The 21361-nt window shown below is 44.1% G+C and overlaps 1 protein-coding gene across 9 annotated transcripts in view; it reads right to left on the minus strand.

The window, feature by feature from the left end:
- Positions 1-21361, minus strand: part of PPFIA3 (PPFI scaffold protein A3) — a 966668-nt gene that overhangs the window by 577905 nt on the left and 367402 nt on the right. For all 9 annotated transcript variants that reach the window (XM_085616258.1, XM_085616264.1, XM_085616259.1 and 6 more), the window contains 2 exons: positions 9093-9314; positions 8666-8812 (listed from right to left, as the gene is read on the minus strand). In XM_085616258.1, coding sequence (XP_085472384.1) covers positions 8666-8812; positions 9093-9314 — 369 coding nt within the window. The remainder of the gene's footprint in view (positions 1-8665; positions 8813-9092; positions 9315-21361) is intronic.

Below are 21361 nucleotides of genomic sequence, written 5' to 3' on the forward strand. Positions count from 1 at the left end.
TGTGACTTGTTTTGCCATGGTTTTCGGAAAACCTTATTGGTGTGGGAGCTGCCGGGCCCTCACCAATATAACAAGCATTGGCAAAAGCAAAAATTGTTTTTGTTCTTCAAAAGCGCACACTGCCACAGTAGTTACTAGCACTGAACAAAACTACTTTGTGTGCCGATGTGCTCCTTGTGAAAGAGCAGAATGCGGTCACTCACAGTGAAGCAAGCCGATACAGAGAGAGAGAGACAAGCTGATGAAGAATGTTCTTTTAATTTGTGGCACACACTAGCAACATGTGTCTGCATCACCAAAATAAGCAAAGTAATAGTAAGCATGCAATGAGAGCATTATATCTTACTACAGAGATATAATACTACAGATCTTTTAATTGTTAGTACCTCTTTTTTCTTACTTGATTCTACCTTACAAACAAATTATAAACATCATCTATACTTTATGAGAAGACCAAGTGCCTGGATGTATTCTCTGTAAAGCATATCTTGTTTGAAGCTGAGAAGATGGACAAGGCAGGGAGCCATATGGATCAGGCATGGGCGGGCATGCAGAAATGTTCCAAAAGGATCTACTATTCACCTCAGAGCGGACAGGAATCTGGAACTCAAAGGATAGTTGTAACAATTAAATTCAATCAAAAATTCAATGTACTTCATTCTGAATTTGGAAAGGCCCAAACACAATTACTGTTTTTTTTAAATGTAATTACCATAATAATATACCGACAAGTGTCAGACTCCTAGTGACCAAAACAAGTCTGGGAGAAAATATTTTTTATGACATATTACCACTTCTGTGTATGATTGGGTCTTGGAGAGAGGGGACAGAAGGCATTCTGTACCAACTGGTATTGAGAATTCTTGCAACTCTATTTGCTGGTATTGTTTACCAAGACACTCAATGGTGTTCTTGTGATATTCTTCTTTTTTTTTTTTTTACTTTATTTACCATTTTAAGTAGTCATTAACAATATACGCAATAGGTACTCATTGCAGCTGGGTAATAATTACAATCAGGATTGGTAGCATTTTGGTCATACAGCAGTTGAGAGCACAGATGTAAAGACAAAACAACCAGTAAAACTTGAGCGAGGGGGCTACCTTGATATAAGGTGCCGTAAACTGCACAAACATCCTCATAGTGCTAAATACACCCTATAATCCAGCCGTGACGCCTGCTGGGACATCGTCAGTTTCATTTTCCTGTTTCACACCAGCTGGGAACATTGCCCGTTTCCTTCCTCTTCCCCGTTCTACCTAGGGGGTTGTGAGGATTTCTCATCCGTCGCTGAACTCCAGCTGATTGAGAAGCCTGCTCCAGCCTCAGGAAGGCATGCCGTCGCTTCGGTAAGCTGGCGTTTCTGATATTCTTACGCGCGGCAGTTGTAAGGAGTTGCTCGCTGCCCTGACTCTGTTCATGACCTGTATCTGCGGACATATTGGGATAGAGAGATTTCTTAAAACCCTGTCACAGACGGCAGAGACCATTGTGGAGTGTACGTTTTTTTTTTTTTTTTGTTTTTGTTTTTGTTTATTTATTTTTTGCAACTAAACTATTGACTCTGCAAGTTTTGTGTTCTCAACAAAACTTTATTGACTCTGCCAGTACACACTGCCCTGCCACTGCTTCCTATTGGGAGTGAACAGCTCTGGATTGATCCACTCCGCTTATTTGTTCAACCCTGAGGAATACGAAGTTCTTCTGAAGTTCATCTGTTGGGTTTTGCTGTTTGGAGGGTCCACGGAACACTGTAAAGGAGGGCACTTTGTTGGTGCTGGACTTCTGCTCACGAAGGGTCGTGTCGCTGGTGGGAGCTATTCCGCACTCGGCGGACAGTCTGCACGCTCCCAGCGTGCACTAGACTCCAGGGCTACCTGCCGACTTCACCGGGGGACTGCGAGGACCAGCAGCCCCTACATCTAACGGCTGGTGCCTCTTCCCCCGGAGGTCACGCCCCCTGTCCCTCCCATTATAAATTGACTAGCCCCAAACGCAACGCGGGACGCGCGCGAAGCCCGGGCCAAGGGCGGGCCCGTTTAAGCCCGGGCCCGTTTAAGCCCGTTCAAGACCGGGCAGGACTGGACTGGGCCACCCTATTTACAGTTTGTATTTTAAATTTCTGGTACTGTCATTTTATATTGACATCATTCATATTGGCCCGTGAACATTTATTGCTGACTAATATTTTTATAATTTACACGGCATAATGTCCCCGAGAACCACTAGGAATACTGTTAAAAAGCAGGCTCAATTAGCCGGCGAGATCATTGGCCCAATTGATCAATTCATAACTAAAGCTAACGATGCTATTGAGCAGGGCATTATCTTACTGGATCGAAGGATCTCACAGGACTTGACGATAGCCAGGCGCTCTTCGATGGGCCTGCTGGGCACTGTAAAAACCCCCTCACGTCCTGTTGATCTACCTCCTCCACCGATAGTGCACGCAGAAATGCACACTGTCCCCTGCACAGTGGACCTCTCTGCATCTCTGGTTCTGTCTGATTCCCATTTATCCTTGGAAAAATCTCCTGTCATTTTTGCTACCCAACCAGATAACACCTCCTTTTCCCCAAAGGCTAGGGGTACACGAGAAGGAGCTATCCCTAAGAAAACAAAAAGGAAGTCAACTGTTAAGCCTTCCCATTCTACCATTCCATCTGCCACAACTATCTCTGTAACCTCTTCTGTTTTAAATTTTCCCCCGGAAAATCCTAACCTTTCATCCCCCTATCATTCTCCTTCACTGACAAATGTTCAAATAGTGGATTCCATCCCCGCTAATTTGAACACAAATACCACCAGCTCAAGCAGCAACTACAGCTGTGAAGATACGATGAATGGTAATCTTACAAGTAATGCATGCACCAACGACAGCTTATTGCTTACTAGAATTGGTGATCTGTTTAAATCTCACCTGGAACCCATAGAAAAGGCCCTACACATGGTTCAGTCTCAACTTACTCAACTGTCCCTTGTACTATCCCAAAGTACAGGTAACAAGATGGATTCCAACTTGGCGAAAGGCAGGCCTATCACCTTAAACACTCCAAACGCCAAAGCGTCAAAAACAGGAACCTCCGTCCAGAACTCTAAAACCAATAAACAAAAAGTCCCTGAGAAGCCTATTCAACATCATTCCCTCGCACCTGTAATCAAGCCACAACCACCTCCTAAATCTTCTAACCCGTTACTACCTCGCTCTGTAACCAATTCTAACCCAACAGCACCTCCTCTACCAAATCTTCCTCCTTCCCTTCCCTCTTCTATAGTCCCTATTCCCGCTCCTGTTCAATCCAACATTGCTACCGGCTTCAACACCATTCCTAACAACCGTAATAAGAAGATTCCCCCTATCCATCTTCCACTCGAGGCCTCTCCTTATGTAGTAATAATGACTGGGGTTCCGGAACTCCTCCCAAACCAGGATGAACCGGTTTGGTCCCTAAAAAATAAAGTAATCTTTTGGTTGTCCAATAACAGACCGCTTCCAACTTTTATGGACAACAGAGTTACTACAGTGCGTAGAGTGCCTTGGCTAGGTAACCAACCAAAAAACATACAGGGCGACTGTATAATAGTAAACTTTGAAAATCCCAACACAGTCGAGTATGTTTGCTCTTGGGGTGACCAATCTTCTACCGAAGGGATTGCAACCCATAATTTGTCGTACTTCTATCCCCCTAATACACGGCGTAATGCAGGTCCTCCATGGTCCTGGACGAGGGTAGGGAACTGGGGCGGAATTAGAGACCGTAATCAGTGGTCGGGGCACGGCCTTAGCAACCCACCACCAGGCTACTTCAGCAATTGGAGAGGTCCACCACTATCCAACAGATATGAATGCCTGGACATGGTGGATTGACTATCATCTCTACCTATGATAGACAGCAGTTACATCAGCGTCTCTCCTAACTTCAAAGTCCCCTGTAAGATCACTCGGGGGGCCGGCTCCTTCCAGCCATCTTCGTATGGTCCCCAGTCCGAGTCTTTCCCTCCCCAGTATACCCTGGTCCAACAGCAGTCATCTTCCCCTCACCAGAACGCGTGTTATACCATGCCAGCTACCCCTGCAGACCTGCTCCCAAATTCACAATTTATTACTCCCCAACCCAGGGAGCCTAAACCCAACCCTCCTCCTTCAGTTATAACCACCCAGTCCCTATCTCAACTCTCACATTCCTCCGCTGAACTTCAGCTTCCAAATTGTACTTTTACATCAACCCAGGATCTTCCAATTATATTCTGGAACGTAGCTGGCTTAAGATCGAAAATCCATCTTCAGTCTTGGGTGGAAGTAACTAATAAATTTAAGTTAATCTGCCTCGAAGAAACTTGGGCAATTGACCCTATCCACATACAGGGTTTTAAAACATTTCACCTTCCTCCCTTACCGTCCACTCATGGTAGACCTAAGGGCGGCTTAGCCATCTATGTTTCGAATTTAATTCCTTTTACTATCATGGAAGTTCAGTTAGTCTCGCCAATTTTCCAAATCCTTAAAATAGTTCCAGACAATAACTCTAGTTATTATCTCATCAATATGTATAATAACTCCTCACCTAGCGACTGTGTAAAATCTTTGTCGGAAATTGCTTTGTATTTACAAGATCAAAAAGCTATGAGTCAAGAGTTAAATTGTCATCTTGTGTGGGGTGGGGACTTCAATGTGTATCTGTGTAACAAATATGACAAAGGTATCTGTGGGCTTTCAGACGAGCACGATGCCCCCTTGGCCCACTTCACCCATAACGCTGTGGGTCAAGCACTAAATACCTGTATTTTTGCATTAGAACTTGAATTCGCCAACATCCTAGTGTGTCCCGCTGTAGAGTTTAAGCCGACTTTTCATGGTAAAGGTGCCTCCACTACCATTGATTTTATCTTATGCTCTCAATCCTTAAAAAACCGATTGAAGCAATTTTCAACTGACACTGATCCTTCAAGTGACCACTATCCAAATAGCATAACCTTAGCATTAAATATACCACCTTCAGCCTGCCCAAAAACAAGTCTCCTAGCGCAGCATTCTCTGGAGATGAACAAAATCAATGGTTATACTGTCAAGTGGTCGACGATCAATCCCACAGAGATCACTAGCAAGATCATTCAAAAAACCCTTCCTCTGATCTATCAGTGTTTGGAGCCGTCTTCCTCCCCCAAGCTGATCCTTTCTAGCTTCACCAAAATATTAGAAGCCATCAGACAAGAGCTCACTTGTTCCTATAAGACTCTTGCCAATGATAAGGATTCAAGAGGGTGGTTTGATTCCCGCTGCCGCAAAGCGCAGCGTGCATTGAAAAACGCTCTACAAAAAAAGATTAGGGACAAGCCCCAAATTGCCTCTTTGAGGAAAAATTATAAGATGGCACAGCAATCACGCAAACAGGAAATAAAAAATAACCTCTGGGCCCAATTACATCAGAGTACTTTAACCAAGGACTCTATCATGTTTTGGAGAACAGTCAAGGCCCCTTTCCTAGTTGATGAAACTGCGATAGAGCATCTAGACGTGGCAGTACCTGCTGACAAATGGGTAGCTCACTACTCGCAGATCTTCGCGGATAACCCCGTGATAACTGAGGCCCCCAGACCAGAGGCGGAAGCTCCTACTAGTAATAACATCTTTCCCATCGATCTCTATTTCGATCTAGAGGAGATAATTACAGCACTGACCGCCTCAAAGACCGGTAAGGCGCCCGGTCCAGACGGGGTCCCCTTAGACATATTTGTGAGCAACATAGATCTTTGGTCTCCAATTGTCACACAGGTCATGTCTGCAGTTACCCAGATCGGCCTTTTTGACTCTTGGTCCACCTCTGTGCTTCTGCCCATTTTCAAAAAGGGAGATCGGGACAATCCAGCCTGTTACAGGCCCATCTCCCTTTTGGATTCCCTAGGCAAGGTAGCTGGCAGATTAATTCTGGAGCGTTTAAGGGACTGGGCCACAGAGAATAAGATCTTAACTGATCTACAGTTTGGGTTCCAGGAGGGCCTGGGCACTGTGGAACAGGCCTTAAATCTGACCTTGCTTATAGGTAAATACGTAGGGGCCAAAGGTGGTAAACTTCATCTAGTCTACGTGGATTTGAGTTCCGCATTCGATTGCGTAATCCACTCCAAGCTTTGGGCGATTTTGAAAAATCTGGGCATAGATCTTGCACTGCTGAATTTTCTCCGAGAGCTATACTCGGATGCAAAAGCATGCGTGAGATATGGTATTAAAGGGGAGCTTACGGAATCCTTTAATATTGAAAAAGGTGTAAGGCAGGGATGCGTCCTTGCTCCATTCCTATTTAACATCTATACTAACGGACTGGAGCAAGCGATGTTGGTTGACAGCAAAGATCTACCCTGCATAAGCTCCCGCCCTATTCCTGCATTATTGTATGCAGATGATTCAGTCATCTTAGCTAGGACACCTAATCAACTCCAGATCCAACTAGATAAATACTGTGAATTTATGTCTTCTCTTGGTCTTAAAGTCAATAAATCTAAGACTTTTGTTATGAACATCGGGAAAAGAGCCCAAAAATGTAAATCTCTCTTTATCGAGAAGACCAGATTAGAAACTGCCACCACCTATCCTTATCTAGGTATCCTTATTGACAATCACCTGTCCTGGAAACCTGCTATATCCAGTAAAAAACTGCAGTTTCAACGTACAACATCTGCACTGACCTCGTTTTCCAGGAAATTGGGTAAGCCCGCTCCTACTGTGCTCTTGCAGATTTACCAAGCCAAGTGTATGAGTGTGGCAACATACGGTGCAGGAGTCTGGGGCTATGTGCCTGCTGACGACCTACAAATTACAGAAAACTCCTTTCTGAAATATATACTAGCCCTCCCTCGTAGTGCTCCTACCTTCGGCACCCATGTGGAACTCGGTCGGGAGTATCTGACTGATATCATTAGCTACCAACCGATTCTACTTTGGCACCGTATATGGACCCAGGAGCAATGTCATCTAACTAGGTCACTAATATCTGACTGTCTCACTTTGTCCTACTGGAAAAAGATTCCCTGGCTGCTATATGTATCGAGATTTTTGTCAGATTTGAATCACTCTGCATATTTTACTGATCCCGAATCCTTAGTGGACATATCTAGAAAATCTTTGAAAAAGCTATGTGCTGACCACTTGAGTGATCTTCGTTTGTGTTCTGAACTTGTGAAAAAATCAAACGTTCATTTAACGATGGTCCAATTTCCTCATGGCATTCAATTTTATCTGTCATTTTTTCTGTCAAATTATGAGAGATATGTTTTAACCAGATTTCGGTTTGATCTATTTTATCGTCTTGTTTCATTGCCTGTGCCCTTAGACTGGTCACGGGAACTACCAAACTGTCCCTGTGACGGTCTTACTCGCCAGTCAACTCTGCATGTAACCTTTTTCTGCGGTTTCTATAAGTCCCCGCGGAAACGTTGGCTGGTTCCTCTGCTTCGACATATAGGGCTGAGAAGATGCAGACCGGCTCTTCTGGCACTTCAAAATCTAGATACCCCGTATGTAGCCAAAACTGTAGCCTGCTTTCTTAAAGCCTGCTTGAACATTCATTTTCAACTATCGGCAAATGTTTCTTAGGATTTTACCGCTTATTCGGTTATTATTCCTGTATATAGAGTGTTAGCGTTTACTCCTAAATGTCTGCTTCCCTCAACAGCCATTACCAAACTGAATTTTTACTGATTATTTGCGCTATTATGGTTGTTCTTAGAGTGTCAGTGTTTTTATGTAAATTGCCTCCCTTTTTAACCCCTTCCCTGCTCATGACGGAACCGTTCCGTCATGAGCCACGGTTGCCGTGTGCTCATGACGGAACGGTTCCGTCATGACAATCCTGTCGGCGGCCGCTCCGCCTGCGCGGCGCTGTTTCCCCGCCTGTGCGGGGCGACAACGCAAATGGGCGGAGTCATGACGGAACCGTTCCGTCATGAGCACAGCTCAACTGTGGCTCATGACGGAGCGGCTCCGTCATGAGCACAGGCCCGCCGCGCTGCCCCCCTGCCCCCCCCAGCGCTGCAGCGGAATGTCCGCAGCAGCGAAGGGGTTAAGCAGTCAGTGGGCAAACTGATTTTTATAATGTTGTAATGCTTCAAATGAACTTTTTATGATTGTAAATTCAATCGAAATAAAGTATTTTACTACTACTACACCCTATAATACCAAAGCATCTGAATCCACACCAGCAGGGACAATCCCATTATCTGGTTGTGAGGATACCCCTTGGCTCTGCACAGCAAATAGTTTTTCAATGAGCCCCATATATCCTTTGGCCTGGCCATCAGGGGCAGTGTAGTGGCAAATAAATCAGAGTTGCTATTGCAATATATAAGACTATTAATCCAAGCTTTAGTTGTTGTAGTCCTTCTACTGCCCCATCGTAGTACCAATTCACATTTGACCAAAAGCAAGGCTATGGCCACAAATCTACAGACTTTTTTGGGAATATTCTGAACAAATACCTCCGGGCGGGGGGCCAGGTCGAGAGTAACCATATTTTACAATTTTGCATGCACTGATTTCCAATAATCACACAGTTTGGCACATGTCCAGGTCATGTGAGGGAAGTCTGCATATTGTGATCTGCATGTTGGACAAGGGTGGTGATATTCTTCTTTGGCATCACAATATCACTATGAAGGAGATATGTTTTACCTGTCGATAAAGCGAATCCTTGCTAGCCAGCTCATTTTCTAGCTTATCGTTGATGTCATGCAAGGAGGTGGCTTCCCGTTGTGCACTCAGATATCGCTTCTCCAGGGTGGTGATTCTCTCCTCCATATCTTCCCTCTGTGCAAGAGCCTTTAAGGAGCAGAGACAACAGATGAGACTTGGGGTGAGGGGGGGATGAGGGAAGAAAAAGGACAAGAGAGACAAAGACAAAGACCCTAAGGGCCTTATTTAGAGTTAGGCAGATGAGATAGCAAGTTCGAGTTCACTATAGCCTATGGTAAAAGTCATATAGCAGGTGGTATATTAGTTATATCAGTTATGTATTGACTGAGTATCGCATCCGCCAAACTCTACAATGCAGTCTGATCACAGCACATCTTTGCACTGTCTTGCTATGCCCCAGGCTCACCTCCTTTACATCCCGCTGCAGCTTAGCACTCATCTCCTCTGATTTAATAAGGTCCTTTTGGGCAGTGTTCAGCTCCTCTTCAAGCTCTGCCATCTGCCGGCACATCATGGTGAGACGTTCCTTCATCTGACAAAGCTCCATCCTCTGCTTCTCCAGCAGCTCTTCCAGCTCTGGCTCCCGTCCACCTCTGGGTTCCAGGTGCAAAGAACCATTCATAACAGCCTAATAGGGAAAAAACAGCGGAGTGAAATTTTGCAGTACCTAGGAAGCTAACACGGGACACACTGTGCCCGGCATTCTGACAATACTAATTTCAAAGATACAACTTGAAACACAGGAACCCTGAATTAGTGCAAGTGATTCCCTTATTTTGAGGTATGCAGTCACTCTACAATATGATCTGTATTGGGAATAGCTCACTAGATAGAAAAGCTCCCTGGTATGCATACTAGTTTAAGGTTTTCATTAAGAATGTGTTGCTAGCGAAGAGAAACTCCTAAACTCTAAGGTATGTGAAACTGGGATATATACCATGACCACTGGGGCGTGACAAAAATCCCAGGAGTTCATGCCATACTAATGGCACATTGCTAATTAACAATAACACCATAACCGTTCTTTCGCATCCACTCGGTCAACTCTTTATTTGTAGATCTGTAATTAAGGCAAAGGTGTTGCAAAGGTCCCTATCCCACCAGAGCCTACACCTAGCACTCACAAAATGGCACTGTGCTAACCCAGCAAGTAGTTAATCAATTTAACATGGATTGTAAAGAGAACATCTGCCATTTCACACCTTTGTCTAAATGTCAATAGCTGTGGGTAATTTTGAAGCATTTATGTGCCGATGTTGGCTGCATCATGCTCAGTTAGTACCTGAACTATTCCCTCAATTCCGGGTTCCTGGTGACTGTCGAAGGTCCACAGGCACTACAGCATACAAAATGGAGTATGCGTGAGGTTAGCTGAAGATGTCACTAATGCACTGCCTTGAAGTTTCAAGAGTTTTATTATATAAATTTGGACCTATGAAAAGAGTAGGAATTGTTTTAGAAACCACTTAATTTATATGAGAGCAGTCAGAGTTTAATAATGTGTTGTTATATGTAACTCAGTTTCCACAGGAAGAGCTTGTTTGTTTTGCTAATACTTTTGTTTTCGTTTGTCGAATCTTCACAAAACGTTGAAAAAACAAAAAGTTCATCCACATCAGTTCCTTCCTGGATAGTTTTGGGGTGATCCGTCAAGCAGGGACAGAGAAATTGGGGATCCCAAAACACTTTTTCCACATGTAATTTCCATTTAGAATTTTAGACAATGATACATAAAAATGGCAGAACAGAACAACATCAAATTTGCCAGAAGCTAGATCTTTACCTAGAGAGAGTATTTTTTATGCTTCTAACCCACTCGGCAACATCTTGTGCCGCAGGATTCCCATGATACAAGTATCAGAATTAAAAAATAAAGCATTCTGATTGGCTGAGGGAACATTTTCCCCTCAGCCAACTAGGTCCCAAAGGATCGAGGTCTCTGACTGGCTGACCGCAACAAAGAAAAATACTGCAGCTGCCATTGCAGGACTCAGTTGTGAAAATAAATAGAAAAAAAATACATAAGGAGGTGGGGAAGGGAAGGGATGCCCCGACCCCCCCCCCCCCCAGCCCTTCTGCATGGGGAGGGATTGGGTCCCAGATGGATCCCACTGGGGTCAAAATGTAATATTATACATATATCTATCTGCCAGTAGGTAATTATATATATATATATATATATATCTTTCTACAGTTTGCTTCAGCAAATGAGGGCGCACTCGGGAGACAGACGATTTTGAAAAATCTTTATCAACCATCAAGTGGCAAAGGGCACCTTGTCATTATAGTCCGCCTGACGCGTTTCGGAAACCATTCCTTCTTCATAGGCTTTGCTCAATACATTGTACCACTGTTGACGAACCTTAATTTCAATAGTTGCCCTCCAATGGGCTGCTCGTATGAGTGTCCCACTCCCTGCTGGGATATGTAGTTCGTCAAACAGCTTAAATTTCAACCCAAATGGGATTGAGCCAACAAACATCCACACGGCCCACAAATGAGCCGCAAAGTGCGCGTTCCACTTGTCATCCAAAGGAACTGTCTCCCCATTTCAGAGCTCGGCACAATTCCGAACCCCACGCCCCCATCAAATCCTCGGGGTGGTGCTGCCCTCCATGGCCTAGAGCCGCCATGAATACATCTTTCTACAGTTTGCTTCAGCAAATGAGGGCGCACTCGGGAGACAGACGATTTTGAAAAATCTTTATCAACCATCAAGTGGCAAAGGGCACCTTGTCATTATAGTCCGCCTGACGCGTTTCGGAAACCATTCCTTCTTCATAGGCTTTGCCCAATACATCGTACCACTGTTGACGAACTCTGAAATGGGGAGACAGTTCCTTTGGATGACAAGTGGAACGCGCACTTTGCGGCTCATTTGTGGGCCGTGTGGATGTTTGTTGGCTCAATCCCATTTGGGTTGAAATGTAAGCTGTTTGACGAACTACATATCCCAGCAGGGAGTGGGACACTCATACGAGCAGCCCATTGGAGGGCAACTATTGAAATTAAGGTTCGTCAACAGTGGTACGATGTATTGAGCAAAGCCTATGAAGAAGGAATGGTTTCCGAAACGCGTCAGGCGGAATATAATGACAAGGTGCCCTTTGCCACTTGATGGTTGATAAAGATTTTTCAAAATCGTCTGTCTCCCGAGTGCGCCCTCATTTGCTGAAGCAAACTGTAGAAAGAGATATATATATATATATATATATATATATATATATATATATATATATATATATATATATATATATATATATATATATATATATATATTACCTACTGGCAGTCGCCAGTAGGTAGTTATAGTTAGGACCTATTTTCCATAGGAAATCCGTAACATTCTATTTGGAATAACGTTGGTGCCGATTGACGGATCTTCGCGAACTTTTCCAAACTTTTGGCCAGCTCCGGTCCGCTCCTATCCTGTAAATTTCACAGTGATTCGTCAAGCGGGGGCCAAGAAAAAAGGGGGGTCCCAAAACACGTTTTCCCCATGCATTTTCCCATAGGACCTGTTGACGCAGCTACAGCCCGAACTGCTGAACGGAATTACACCAAATTTGGCAAAGAGGTAGTCCTCATTTCAGACTCGTGCCTTTTGCTTAAATGGTGTAAATCCGTTCAGTAGTTCCTGAGAAAATTGGAGTTAAAAAGATAGATATATCTGGGCGAAGCCTAACCACACATCTCATCGTGAGATCTGATTGGCTGTCAGTACTTCATCCAAGAAGTGTTGGCAGCCATCTTGGGACCAATATACATGATAGCACCTCATTAAAAAGCATTGCAGTTAATAGAAGGTTTTAAGACTTTAGTTACATTATAAATCATTTGTTGATGGTACCATACTCATTTTAGGAATTGTGGTGTGTTCTAAGGTGATTTTACCATGTGAAAAAGTCTTCTGCTGTGATATCATGAATCATGTTTGAGAGAAAACTATTTTCTCATGCTTTTCCCACAGAGGTTTGGAAGGTGATCTATAAGCTAAACTGAGAGCATACTTTCTGTAAATTCACATTATCTTTCTCAGTTATGTGAGAATGAAGTCTGACATTCTCAGCAAAACATGTACATCCAACAAGGGCAGAGACTGTCAGTTGATTCCTTTGTGTTCTTCTGCAGCTTCACAGAGTGTTCTAAAGAACAACTAGAGCGCTAACAGTCCTACTTATGACAAACGTACTGCACACCTGAAGCCATCTTGATTGGAATAAAGTGGTAACTCTTAAAACATTTAATTTACAAAGGAACAAAATGACGGGGTTGATTTTGCCATAGAAATTATGATTAGTGCTGCAGAAAGAAAGATTAGGGCACATTTTGACTACTCAAATCCTCTTCTATTTCATAAAAAAATTCTGACATGCAGACTGAAACATGCACTTTGAATACCAGCAGCAGACTTCCCTGGTGAGCAGTAGCTTTACTACAGTGAGCTAATGAGCAACTAGAGTGCTAACATTCAGAATTTATGGCAAATGTGTGACACATCTGAATGCCTTCTTGATGGAACCAAAATAAAAAACTGAAAGTATTTCCTACTGAGGAGACTGCAGTAAATGAGGAAATTAGGAAACTTCATAACAAATAAATCTCCCAAGATGGCCACCAGAGACAAAAGAGCCCAAATATCACCCAGATGTAGCCCAAGTATAGCCCAATGACAGAATGTCCCAGAGTGTTCTTAAGAACAACTAGAGCGCTTACTGTCTTACTTATGACAAAAGTATGACACACCTAAAGCCATCTTGATTGGAATAAACTGGTAACACTTAAAACATTTAATTTAAAAAGGAACACAATGAGAGGGTTCATTTTGCCATAGAAATTATGATTAGTGCTGAAGAAAGAAAAATTAGGGCACATTTTGAGTGACTTCTCAAATCCTCTTCTATTTCATTAAAACATTCTGATATGCAGACTGAAACATGCACTTTTAATACCAGCAGCAGACTTCCGTGGTGAGCAGTAGCTTTACTACAGTGATCTAATGAGCAACTAGAGTGCTAACATTCAGAATTTACGGCAAATGTGTGACATATCTGAATACCTTATTGATGGAATCAAAGTAAAAAACTGAAAGCATTTCCTACTGAGGAGACTGCAGTAAATGAGGAAATTAGGACACTTCATAACAAATAAATCTCCCAAGATGGCCAACAGAGACTAAAGGGCCCAAATGCAGCACAAATATCACCCAGATGTAGCCCAATGACAGAAGTGAGCAAAACCCTTATTTTTTGTGTATTTGCAGTTCTATATAGTGCAGACTTGCCAGGTATTGGAGTGCTTTACATGAGCATTGGTTACATCACACAAAATCAAATTCATTTTGGTTGTAGACATGGGGAGATTAAGTGATTTGACCAGAATCACAGAATGTTGAGCTGAAGCAGAAACTCCAACCTGGTTCCCCAGTTGCAAAGTCTGCAGCTCTGGAAGTAACAACACATCCTCTCCCCTAGGTGCAACATTGAATCAAGTGGTCAACTGGATAAAAAAAACATAAAGATTACAAATAATTTAAAAGTTCTTTGTCGCTATTTGAAAACTCAGAAAATATGTCCTCATTTTAGTTTTTTAGAGTACTAACCATAATTTTGATGCAAATAAGACCCTCTCATATATGTAATTTCTAAAGGAAATGCTCTAGGTATTACAGTTTTGATTACATCAAGATGACGTCAGGCGTTCCCCACTTAATAAATATAGAATGTTCGCAATCTAGTTGTTCATTGGGATACTGTTGAGAGGCAGAGGCCAGGGGCACGGACTCTGAAAATTGAAGGCAGGTAGGAGAGTGCAGAGGCAACAATTTGACCACACTGGGCAGGCAGTAAGGGCAGTGGCAGCACAACAGACTATGGAGGGCAGTGGAAAGGGGGGCAGGGGCAACAAACCAACAATACAGGAGTGGCAAGAGAGGCTGTGGCAATATAATAGACCATTGTGGGCAGAAGGAAGAGGCAGTGGTAGTACAACCATACATGCCACCAGACCCGTTTCAGCAAGGAAACGTCCACTGTTTTTAAGCTCAAATGGGCTTTATTTGATCTGTATCCTGTCCACAATCTCCTCTTTTTCAATGTAACTCAAAAGGGAAAATCAATACCCCAGTTTTTTTTCAAAATCTCCCTCTTACCAAGTTCAAAATGTTCGCAAGTATGGTACATTGGATCATGGTAGGCAGGAGGAATTGGGGTAGGGACATGGACTCGGATAACAGAGGACACGAGGGACATGGAGAGGTGCACCAAACTGACCCTACAGGGCAGGCATCAGGGTTTGCAGCAGCACAATACACCACACAGGGCATGCGGGACGGGAGTGCAGCACAACAATCCATAGAAAGCAATAGGGAGGGGACAGGAACATGGACAACAGAGAACAGAGGGGAAAGATGGACAGACAGGAGAGAAAGCTGCAGCATAACAGACCATAAAGGGCAGGAGGGACGGATCAGGGGCATTACAATGGAACAGACAAGCCAGGAGGGAGGGAATATGGGTCTGCACATGGAAACAGAGGGCAGGGGGCAGGGCAGGAGCAGCTAGATGACCATGGAGGTCAGGCAGGATGGGCACTAGAAATAAGACACACCATGGAGAGCAACAATAAGACTATGATGGCATACACACAGACCATGGAGGGAAGGTGGGAGGGGGTCAGGGGCAGCTAGCTGACCACACAGGGAAGGTGGGAGGGGCCTTGGCAGCACAGAAGACCATGCATGGCAAGCGGGAGGGTTAGTGGCAGCACAATGGCTATGATGGGCAAGAAGGAGGGTGCAGGGGCATGCACAAAGGACCATGGAGGATAGAAGGGAGGGTCAGGACCTGGGCACAGACAAGAGAGTTCAGGGGAAGGGGCCTCACAACAGACCGCACGGCACTGGGCAGGCAGGAGGAGCAGTTGCAGCACAACAGACCAGGGAGGGCAGAAGGGTGTGGCAGTAAAATGGACCATGGAGGACAGGAGGAAGGGGATAGGGGCATGGCATGTGGACAGGCAGGGTGGAGGTGGAAGGGACAGGTTACAGTCATCTGACAATGCTAGGCAGGTGGGAGGGGAGTGGCAGCTCAACAGAACACTCAAGTAGATAGGAGTGGCAGGTCCATGGAACATGGTGGGCAAAAAGGATGGAGCAGGGGCATGCACAAAGACATCGGAGGGCAGGGGGAAGGAGAATAGGGGCAGCAAGCTAAGCACAGAGGCTAAGCAGGAGGTCAATGATGGGCCATAGAATTGGGCAATGGAGGGCAGGAGGAGTGGACTGGTACATCATGCTAAATTGTGGGCAGTGGCAGCACATCAGACCATGCATGGCAGGAGGGAGGAGGCTAGTCCATGGATTCAGACAACAGCGGATAGGGAGGAGGTGGATGGGGCAGCAAGCTAACTGTTCAGAGAAGGTGGGTATTAGGAACATTGTTTTTAAAATGTGTGTCTGTGCGAACTACTGAAAATATGAACAAGTATGCAGCATAATCTCACTTTTATTCAGGAAGAAGAGGACGTTTGTGACTGTGACTCTGGGCTCACTTGGCAGAAACACCCGCTGACCCTCCACGTACCATCGCAAAATGTAATGCCCGTGAAAAGGGTAGGTGGACGCAGTGTTATATAGAACATAGTCCTGAGAGCACTATTGAAAATGAAAACTAGATATAGTATATGGTATAAACTATGCACCAAAAAGTGTGATATAAGATGAACCGGGGCATGAAATATAATATGCAATACATTGTGCGCAATGACAGATTCATTGGAGAGCGCGAGATAGCACAGGCACTAGCGCGTACTATGCGATATGCGCCTTGGAGTGTAATATGCACAGGGCATTGTTGTGTAACCTAACTAGTCTCTAAAGTTGTAATATAAAATATGTGCTGGGGAGTGTAACGTTGCATATACACTGTGACAAAGATATGGATCCCAGATTGTAATATGTATGGCATAACACTGTGCGTTATAACATAGGCATCGAGGAAGGCACGTTAGATGGGGCAATATAACCCGTGTGAAGGCAAGTGTGGCATGACATATTCACTGGGTGGTGTTACGGTGCACATGGGCTAGAGAGTGTCATAGCATACGCACTAGCTGGTGGAATACAACACAGAGGTGTGTGGCACTCGGCGGGCACTGGTGGGTGTAACACAGCATTGGGCTCAGCCAGGAGCATGCTGTGACTCTCAAGTGAGGTTTGTCTCCTTTCCAGAGAGTAAAATAAAAAGTATTACACATCCGGCGGTGGATGTGTGTTTTATTAACCGTGAGGGGGGTTTCTTGCATAGTTTGGTCGAATTTTTGTCGAATCCCCTTTGAATGGCTTGGTGTGCGTGTGTATTAAATGTGCCCGTCAATAGCTACCCAGGTTTGTATAAATAAATGACGAGGGTGTCTACTTGGAGAGTACCCACCGGCGGGGGCGCCGGGATTAGGCACGGTAGGGCGTCAGACACGTCAGAGCTTCACTAGCGGTGTAAATATATTCCACGTGGATTCATTGTATGCATAGTCGCCTTTTAATGAATATCACGCAAATCGTCATGGTGATAGGTACATACGGTTTGTCCAGCATGTCCTAGGTGTTTCTATAAATATTTATTTTTTAAAAATAATAAAAAACAAAGGCCGGCCCCGGGGGATGGGGTCCCCGGGGCCATATGTGGCCTGAGGAGGGGGGCAACGCAGCCCCCCTCCTAAAGAATAAAAAAAAAAAAAGGCCCTGACCCGGGGGTTGGGGTTCCCAGGGCCGATTAAGGCCTTGGGAGGGCCAAATTTATTTTTTTCAACAAAACAAATTAGGGTGCAGGCCCTGGGGGATGGGGTCACCAGGGCCAATAAATTAGAAAAAGAAGGGGGGGACACACAGCCCTCCTTCTTAAAAAAATTAAATAAATAAAAGACCCGCATCGCGCGGGAGGCCACGCCCCCTCCTTGCAGCACTCTGCAAACGCGCCCCCTGGCCAGTTGTAAGTTGGGGAATTAATTCCCCTTCAATACTGAGGGTCCCTGAGGGCCAACTAGCCCAACAGGTATCTCCAGTATGCGCTCTGTGGCGCTTACTGCAGGTACCTAGTGGGCTAGTTTGACCCTAGGGACCCTTAGGATTCAAGGGGACTTAATCTCTCAACTTAGAACGGCCACAGGGCGCGTTTACACAGTGGTGAAGGGAGGGGATGGGGCCTGAAGTGACGTGTGCAAACACGCCCTGTGGCGCGTGTTAAGTTGGGGAAATAATTCCCTTTCAATCCTGAGGGACCCTGGGGGCCAACTAGCCCACCAGGTGCTTCCAGTAAGCGCCACTACTCTGCGTTGCAGAGAGGTGGTGCAGGCCGTGCCCCTTTTTACACCTCTCTGCAATGGCGCTTACTGGACGTACCTAGTGGGCTATTTTGCCCCTAGGGACCCTCAGGATTCAAGGGGACTTAATCTCCCAACTTAAAAAACGGCTACAGGGCGTGTTTACACAGTGGGAAGGGAGGGGACGGGGCCTGAGGTGACGTGTGCAATCACGCCCAATGGCACGTTTTAAGTTGGGGAAATAATTCCCCTTCAATCCTGAGGGCCCCTGGGGGCTAACTAGCCCACCAGGTGCTTCCAGTAAGCGCCACTGCGCTGCGTTGCAGAGAGGTGGTCTCGGCCGTGCCCCTTTTTACATCTCTCTGCAACGCAGCTCTGTGGCGCTTACTGGAGGTACCTAGTGGTCTAGTTGGACCCTAAGGACCCTCAGGATTCCAGGGGACTTAATCTCCCAACTTAAAACGGCCACAGGGCGTGTTTACACAGTGGGGAAGGGAGGGGACGGGGCCTGAGGTGACGTGTGCAAACACGCCCTGTGGCGCGTTTTAAGAGGTAGTTTTAATCCCCTGCCCTATTTTATACTAGGGGCTTACAGAGGAGGTCATGCTAATCACAGGGGGACCCCAACGCATAGTGTTCCCTAGTGTATGTAGGTGTTTTCACTGAGTGCCTTTTAACATAGCACTGGCTCTAGGACTGGTTAGTCAGACTCAGTTACCACCAGTATCCGTCTGAAAAAGTTGAGGATACAGGATGATTTTGCAACAAGACTTCTTTCTGCTCTTCTGTTTGTTCTTTCTGCATGATATCCTTCTTCCTGCACTTTTCTTCGTCTCTGAGGACTTCTGTTGCTTCTTTCTGCATTTTTTTTCTTTCTGTGCGTTTTTTCTTCTTTCTTCACATGTCCTATCTCTGTAGGCATAGTTAGAAATTAGCATTTAAAAAACCTTTGAAATTCACAGAAAAAACCATAGGTTTCAGGCACGTTATAGTTAGGAATTAGCATTTAAAAAACCTTAGAAATTCACAGAAAAAAACCATAGGTTTCAGGGACGTTATAGTTAGCTGGACTTTTCACTCGTACAAAATCATTGAAATTCCCCCGTTATAGTTAGTTCAGCTAACTATAACTCGCACACCCGCAATGCACTTGTGATAACGTCACATATTACATCACTCTTGATATGGTCAGTGACATCACTCATGACATCACTGATGACATCTCAAATGACACCACTGATGACATCACTGATGACATCATCCTTGTGAAAGAGTGGCAGACCTCCTCGCCCCCCAATATAACCTTTGATACACACATTCAAAAATAGAAACTAAAATTTTCAAAACAATGGACATACCAATACCAGTTACAACAACCTATTCAGTAATTCTAAGATCCACATACACATCCACTCATTCACCAACAGTCCTATACAGTCACTCATACATGTACTCACTCATCATATGTACTCATACACCTATACATCCTGTTACACAACGCCACTCAGCCATAGAGTTACTCACACACATAGTCACTCATGCTAATAAAGAATCAAACATTCATTTATTTGCATATATAGTTATACACACACCACCACACTTACTTCTACAGAAACTTACACATACTTAGTCTTTTAAACAATCACTTATAGAAACACATACTTATTCATACAGGAACTCTTTCAATCTCTCACTCTCACATATACTCACTTATATACACCAATAGTCACATATACTAGTTTAAAACATATGTAGTTACTCATAAAGACACTATTGAGACAGGCACTCACTCACTAACACACCCATGCACACACTCATCCACACATACAGTCCTGCACACATGCTGTCTTCAACACATACAAACAGTGAGTAACTCATTTATGCACCTATGCACTACGTAATACCCCCACCGAACCATACAGACACTCAGACACTCATACCGATACTTAAAAAACGAACTAATTACCTATATAGACACTCATATAGCCACTCACCAACCCATGCAGCCACTTATACACAAAGTGAGAGACTGATACAGATATTTACATATTTAAACATTACTCACTAAGCCATGTATTCACTAAGATACACTTAATCAGTCAGTTATACAATCAATTTTTCAAAAACAAATCATCCATTTAGACACTTATATACCCATTTATTCTTCCATCGACCTTGAGATATACATATATAAAACATATGTAATTTTCAGAAAAACACACATTCACTGGATGATGTCATCAGTGATGTCATTTGAGATGTCATCAGTGATGTCATGAGTGATGTCATGAGTGATGTCACTGACCATGTCATGAGTGATGTAATATGTGACGTCATCACAAGTGCATTGCGGGCGCGCGAGTTATAGTTAGCTGAACTAACTAGAACGGGGGAATTTCAATGGTTTGGTACGAGTGAAAAGTCCAGCTCACTATAACGTCCCTGAAACCTATGTTTTTTTCTGTGAATTTCTAAGGTTTTTTTAAATGCTAATTCCTAACTATAACGTGCCTGAAACCTATGTTTTTTTCAGTGAATATATATATATATATATATATATATATATATTATACTATGTATACATGTGAAAATGTCTCGGTCCGCCGGTTTGCCTCATGGCACAGAAAAAATGGGTGAAACTGACATATTGCTCAACAGTCCACCTAGGCGTGCCTAGCACTCTTCTGACAGGTGCAAAATAGTGGAGATGGGTCCACTTGTAATATAAGCTCCAGTGTCCAAAAACACACTGCACTCTCGGGGTGATATAGATATAAAGTAGATCAAATATAAATGAGTTGTTGCGCTCCATGGTACTCTTGTAGGAGTCAGAGCAGCCCTTTGTGGTCCCACAACACTTTGTTAAATTAAACAATGTGGAGTGGGATCTGTGAGGGGTTTTCCACCGACGAGGGGTTAGCCACCCGCCAGGGTTGGGCGTAATGCTTGGTCGTAGGTCCAGGCCCTGGTGCCAAACCCCACCACACACTGCCAGTTTGAGCTCAGGATGGGGCTGGCCACAGATGTATGATAATAATATCTTACTTTATGTTAAAAGGCAAAGAAATTCACTGAAAAAAACTGAAGGTTTAAGTGGAGCTATGTGTAAGGAAGGTATTAAGATTTTAACTTGAGTTAAAAAACCCTTCGAAATTTACTGAAAAAAACACAACGTTTAAAGTGGAGTTATATACAGGTCTTCTAATAATAATTAAAAAAAACTTTTAAAACAAAATTAAAAAACACCGAAATTCACCAGTTATATATAACTGACCCAAGTATAACTTGCTACACTATGATAAACTGCTTATGCCCTTAAACATCTACTGATAGCCGCTGAAATCTTTGGAGGAGGCA

Source organism: Triturus cristatus, chromosome 7, assembly GCF_964204655.1.
Source record: "Triturus cristatus chromosome 7, aTriCri1.1, whole genome shotgun sequence".
Classification (NCBI taxonomy): Eukaryota; Metazoa; Chordata; class Amphibia; order Caudata; family Salamandridae; genus Triturus; species Triturus cristatus.